Here is a 6671-nt window from a genome sequence, read left to right on the forward strand (position 1 = left end):
TATCATTGCATGTTTTCCTTTGTTTAAGGGGCTCCATAATGGCATGGTAACGATATCCTTGCCCTCATCAAGTTGTGCTGCCCTCTCTTCCCATTGGATATTACAATTACAGGCGCACATCCAAGATTGTCCAAGAATCATCTCTTCTTCCATCATAGATCCTGTAGGCATGACAAACACCTTTCCAACCAAGGGATTATTTCTAATGGAAATATTAACACTTAAAAATCCCACAGCTGTGGTGGTTGACAAATGCACACTTCGGACTTGTGCATTAGTGGCTTTAAGGTGAGGTTGGTCTAGAGCTTCCCATGTTTCATAAGAGATCAAGTTATGACTTAATCTCGTAATGCGATTCTTGTTGCATAACTCTCTTTTGTAGAGACTTTTACACACTGAGATGCGTCAGCTCAATCTCCAGGGCATTTTCATCAAAGAGAGTTAGTGGATCCATGTTCACATGCAATATTTTTTCATATAGTCTCTGTTTGGCAATGGCTTTCCTTGCCCTAGCTTCCTCTTGTGCTTGTTTTATCTTTTCCTTGGCCAACGAGACGATGTATTGCTTTATGCAAAGATGATTTGGAAGCGATGGCATTAGAATCAAAGTGCTCTGCTCTTTTAGATGGTCACCCGTCCTTGCAAGAGTGGTGTGGTGCAAGTGGCGGCACAAAAAAGCAAGCACTAGATGATGCAGAAAAAGAGAACCTTCAAAATCTTCACATTGATGACCCACCAAGTACAGAGGACGAAGAGGAAGGTGATGATATTGACAACAAAAATGACACAGATGATGATAAAGAAGTTGGGGATGCTATAGACTTTGAAGATGCAGGGCAAAGGAATGAAGAGGACCAAGGGAATGATGCTCTATTCAATGAGGATGCCGAAGACAATTTTGAAGATATTGGAAGGCATGAAAATGGTGATGAAGGTGGGAATGGTGATGATATATTGGATTCTGCAAAAGCCATGGAAGCTACAAATGTTGGGGTTGCTATGGCCGTTGAGAAGATTGGGGATACAGATGTCAACAAGGCTTTCCATGCTCATAGCCCATCAAGCTCTCAACCAAAGAAAGGTAGAAAAGTGCATTGATAGTGCTTATTATGAATGTACAACGAATCATTGAAAGGAGCTTATCAACAACTAATATTAGCAAAGGTTTTGTTCAAAGTGTGGATTTGTTGAAATAATAATTTGTCTTTTGATTAATACATTGGCTTTTTTGGATTCACTTTTAACATTTTTCTATTAAAGTGAATATTTCTATTCTATTTATCCTTTATTTCATGCCAACGTCTAGTACAAATGATGATGCACACTTACTATTAAGAAATTTCTCCATATCCTAGTGTAGCAGTGAGGCTCAAAATTAAGTTTGAGCCTAATACAAATGATGACGCACACTTACTATTAAGAAATTACACTTACTCCATATCCTAGTGTAGCGGTGAGTCTCAAACTTAAGTTTCAACCGTACCTCCATTTATGTCCAACCTTGGGGATGTCTTCCAACACAAGGCACAATCTCAAGTTGAGCGATCTTTACGTTGCCCTTGTAAGTGAGGCTCAAACTCAAGTTTGACTCTTATGTTATGGTTCCTAATTCATTATGGTACATCAGTCGAAGTTTAGTAATCTAAGTTTGGATACAAAGTATATGTGTAGATATAAAAATGACTAGTATTGTATTAGCCTTGTTGTATTATTTAAATCCTAAAAGTAATAGCATTTTATTTTAATCTTACAGATATATACAAAGAAGGGAAAGACGAAGATAACATTGCTCAACTAGAACATCATCATGAAAGCCCTACTAGAGAGATCAACTCTCATGATTTAAATGCTAGAAATAATGAAGACAACATGGTGGAGGTAGATCACATCAATGATTCAGCTTTGCAAACATCTTCAAGGCCTTCAAGTGATAGGACTAAAGAGACTAAGGACATTCCTAATTTGAAAGTTAATGTTGAGGTTAGTGAGAATAAAGATAAAGTCAATGAAGAGCTTCAAGAGACTTCTGCAACCAAGGAGAGACAAGAAGAGATTGTTGAACAAATGGATGAGGCTACATATGCTACAAATAAAGGGAAAATAGTTGAAATCAAGGACTCTGTGGCAGAGGGTGTTGAAGAAATTGATGAGGCTACATATGCTACGAATAAAGAGAGAATAGTTGAAATCATGGACTCTGTGGTGGCAGAGGGTGCCAAGAAAACTAAAGGTATATCTTTTTCAATAGGATGTTATTTAAGATGATTTATTCAGCAATTTTGTGTGTTAAAAAGTATGTTTCTCAGCGAGAGTTGTTTTTGCAGGTATAGCTGCTTCTAACAATCACAAGTTAAGTACGCAAGAAATAGAGCAACGTGTTGAGGAGCTACGTTCCGATACACAAAAGAGTAGGCCTCTAGGAAGTTTATATTCTTTTGAGAGAGATGGAGATAGATTAGTATTTCAATCTTCACCAATCAATAGGGAAATGCAATCACGTCTAGGAGCCATCATCATAGATGAATATGGGAGCATGAAACGAAAGTAAACTTGTGGATGTTTTGTTGTAATTAGCTCTCATTGATAATATAGGATCACTTGTTTTAATATTGTTAAGTATGTAAACACATTAAAGTGTTATCATTCTTCTGTATTGTATGCAGAAAATATTCCTCGTGCAATCACCATAAAGAAACATGCACTTATACTTGATCTTAATGGAGTTTTACTCAACAAGGAAGAGAAGAGGCATCCACAAACAAATTGTATTCGAATTGATATTGGTCGCACCACAGTTGTTATTCGCCCCGGGTGTTTTGAATTTTTGGATGAGATTTGCCAGTACTTTCATGTTGGTATTTGGTCCACCATGCTACACAAGAATGTTTGTGCCTATGTAAACACTCTTGAACAGTATGCACATAAGAAATATCATTTCTTTATGGTGTGGGGACAAGAAGAATGTTATATCCATAATCTTCGAAAAGTGTATAGGCCAGATAAGCCTACTGTTGAGGCTATGTTTAAACCTTTACTCAAGGTTTGGAATCAGTTCCAAGATATTTGCAATAAGAAGAATACATTGCTTATTGATGATAGCCCTTTCAAGGGATGTGTTAATCCAAAAGACAACTGTCTCTTCCCTGAAAGTTTTCAAGGAGGGCACGACTACGTACTGTGCAATGACCTTCTACCCTACCTTTTAAATCTAAATAATACAAATGACATTAGGTCTATTATTTTGCTTAATCGGCTAGGTCAATCTCCTATCACACATGGCCATAATTTATTTATCGATTTTCAAGATGTACTGGAAGAATGGCTCCAATTCACCTCCCTATTTTTGCGAGAAGAAGTGGAAAACTCATCTTCTGCATCTTCACACTTACCATTATATGGTGATAAGCTAAAGTATGTCCAATCAAGAGGCGAAAAAAGAGAAGTAGAATCTATAAGCAAGGATCTAGCAATGTTGGCATCCAAAGCTGGAGTACCATTACTATCCAAAGACCAGCTAAGCTTGTTAAAAGTGTGTTACAAAAGAAGGATTTTGAGTGATCAACACGCTATTGCTTATGCTACTCGCTTGGGATATGATCGTGGTCATCTCATAAGTGGAGTTGCAGCAAAAGCATACATATCAAGGCTACAAAAGGCTTACTTGAGCTTATGGGTAGGATAATGTCTGGTTTCATTAAACATTGAGTGACAGTATAATCAGATTCCAACCTAACCCAAACTAGTTATTGCTGTGCAGGTCGAAGGAAACCATTTCTGAGGTCTAAACGTGCAGTTTGAAGTATGAGATCTGTACAAATATCAAGACTTGTTGGGTGCAGAATGTTTGGAGCCATTTTGTACCTAAAAGCCCATAAGATAGACTTAAGCTTTGGCCAAAACAATGTACTTAGATGGGTTTAATTTTTGGATTGTACGAGCCAAATCTTTACACTATTGTATCAAGAAATCAAATGCCTTCAAACTTACTGTCATTTGATTATCTCTTTTGTCAATATTTGCAATTCGATTGCAATAAAGATGTGTTTGTTTTTTATTGAATATATTGCCTTGTCAAGGTGTAAGGCTATGAATATCATAATAATTTAATTTGGATAGACTCAATTATCTCAATAGTGAAAATCTTTTATACATCATATTCAATAAATTTGATGAAATTTAGCATTGACAATATACTCGCTCTTTTATTTTTTTGGTTGAACTAATGAGGTATTGGAGCATTTGTCTATGAAGGTTTAAGACCATCCATATCATGGATGAATTTATGTTGTTGGCACATAATATATTTATTCAAAATTTTGAATGTACATTAACCAAACATTTTGTTTTCAACAGGATATGTTGAAGCATATAGCTTTGATTTCAAGTGTACAGAAAACTTACTATTGAGGTGGCACCAATCATTGGTGACTTATGTACCTAGAGGCAAAAGAGTTCCACCACCCCCAGATACAATAAGGAAACAAAGAAGAGTATTGATACTTGAACTCAATGGTGTTTTACTTAAGACCATTGAGATGCAACATGGTGATGTATGTCCAGACTGGGCCAAACATATGCATCTTGTGGAAGAGAATACAAGTGTTTGGCATTTGATTCGCAAAGATGCATTCACTTTCCTTGATTTTTGTATGCAATGGTTTGAGGTATGGATCTGGAGTACTAATAGACTACAAAGGACTCGACGCATTCTTGAGTTGTGCTTTCCTCGGCACCATCAAAAGTTTAAGGTCGTAGCAGGGCATGCAGCATGTCAAAAGACGGATCTTCTTATTGGATATCGATTTGTATACCACAAAAACTTAGATGTAGCATGGAGAATTTTTCATGACCTGGATGGAAATAACACACTAATTTTTGATGATACCCTCTACAATGTAATGTGGAATATGCCCGGAACCTACTTGATTTTTCCAAAGATGTGGAATCAAAATATAGAGGAGCTTCAAAGTTTTTTGGAGACAACAATCAGCGCATGGTTACTTGGTTGGATTATGCAAAGTTCTTTGGCATTATCATCCCATGTTTTTACTTCAATGTCCCTCAAATTTGAGCATATATATCATGATTTATAATCTTGATATAGTGTCTAAGATGGGTTTTTATCTGTGGATCAATCGTAAACTTAGCATATTGTTACTGTCATTGAGATTTACTTTTTGTTTTGTTGTTTCTAACACCACACCCTTTAGAGATCTCTCATTTTTAAGGTTCCTTTTTATAATGATATTTAGAATTCTTTTGGCAAATTAAATAAACCCCATGTTTTTACTTCAATGTCTCAAAGTGGAGATAGTATTTAACATTATCTTCTTCATATGAAAGGTGTTGTATAATCTCAATTAAGTTTAGTGTCACGTATGTATCTATACAACTACAAACAAATACGCCAAATAGTTGTGTCAAGATATAATCTATTGGCACAAAGAGTGCACCAACAAATAGATGTTAGCTCAAACTACACAAAAATACCGAGTTTCCAACCAATCCTATAAGAAATGGGACTCGAATAATTCCCAAAATTCCTAAATTTGTCTTTCTTCCAAAATAGGGATGCATATCATTGTAGAAAAAAAATGGTCCTTTAGTGTATTTTTCAAGCTTGAATTATGGAAAAAGGACCAATCAATTTAATAGGTTTTTTCTAAGAGTATTTTTATTAATAACTTTGAAAATAAGGACAAACCAAAAATATGACTTTGAGAAATAGGGCTCAAAGTATATTAAAAGGGTCAGAGTATATACAACCATAATCTAAAGATTAAAGTTGAGCAATGAATTTAATTTTAATAAAATTGATATTTATTTTATGTATTGATTAAAATGATCTTTACTAAAATGTGGATATATTAATAATAGTCTAACTTCCTAAGTTCCTAGCCTCTAAGGCCCAGGCTCCTAGCCTTGGCCCTTATGTAGAATCCAGATTCCAATCACCGACTCACGAGTGGCCATGACCTAGCACCATGGCTTGAGCCTTTGCCTTTGGGCTTGAAGACTTGAAGGCTTGCTGCTTCATTGCTTCAAAGTTTGGAGGCTTGGTTCATTGCAGAGAATGAAGAGACAAAGTGAAGGGCGAGCGACCTTAAGCTGTTGCTTTGCTTTGTTTTTTTTTTCAAAAAACAAGCGGATATATTAATGAAAAAGGGATAATCCGATGTACAAGGATAGCGGCCACGTGTCCATCATGCATTTGGACAGGTGGCCAGGGCGCATGCCCAACACGTGTCGGCCCATGTGGCTGCGCGTGTCTTCGCGTGGGGAGAAAAAACAGCTTCTTTCATCGTTCTGTTGGAGACGCCATAATGGAGGAGCAGCTTCTCCAATCTGCAAGAATCCAATCTACCTCTAATCAGCCTTGCTCTTCATCCTTGCTCGGTGGTGCCCAGAGACTGTGCTGGAGCGAGTCTTCCTTATTGCAGCAGTTGGGACCCTCCCGGGGTCGAGGGCATCCGGCCCACTTTTCAGCTTCATCCCTGCTGGAGGCGCCCTGGATCGGGTGTTGGAGGCCTCTCCCCGCTGCCTTCATCTTAGATCAGGCTTACGAACAGCTTGCTTCTTTTCCTCTTAACGGCCTTGCTCTATTGTACTTGTGCTCGAAATGGGCATGGACGTATCCAAGAGGGGGATTGCTGGCCCTTTTTTAATTTTAT

General features: G+C 37.3%; 1 protein-coding gene across 1 annotated transcript; it reads left to right on the forward strand.

Moving 5' to 3' along the window:
- Positions 1-1869: 1869 nt before the first annotated feature.
- Positions 1870-6324, forward strand: LOC147609336 (uncharacterized). The gene is made up of 3 exons (XM_086787948.1): positions 1870-2230; positions 2325-2458; positions 6220-6324. The coding sequence occupies exons 1-3, from the start codon at positions 1870-1872 to the stop codon at positions 6322-6324; spliced, it is 600 nt and encodes a 199-aa protein (XP_086644074.1).
- The last annotated feature ends 347 nt before the right edge of the window (positions 6325-6671 follow it).

The sequence above is a fragment of the Cibotium barometz genome, chromosome 51, assembly GCF_041138505.1.
Source record: "Cibotium barometz isolate CiBa-2024 chromosome 51, ASM4113850v1, whole genome shotgun sequence".
Classification (NCBI taxonomy): Eukaryota; Viridiplantae; Streptophyta; class Polypodiopsida; order Cyatheales; family Cibotiaceae; genus Cibotium; species Cibotium barometz.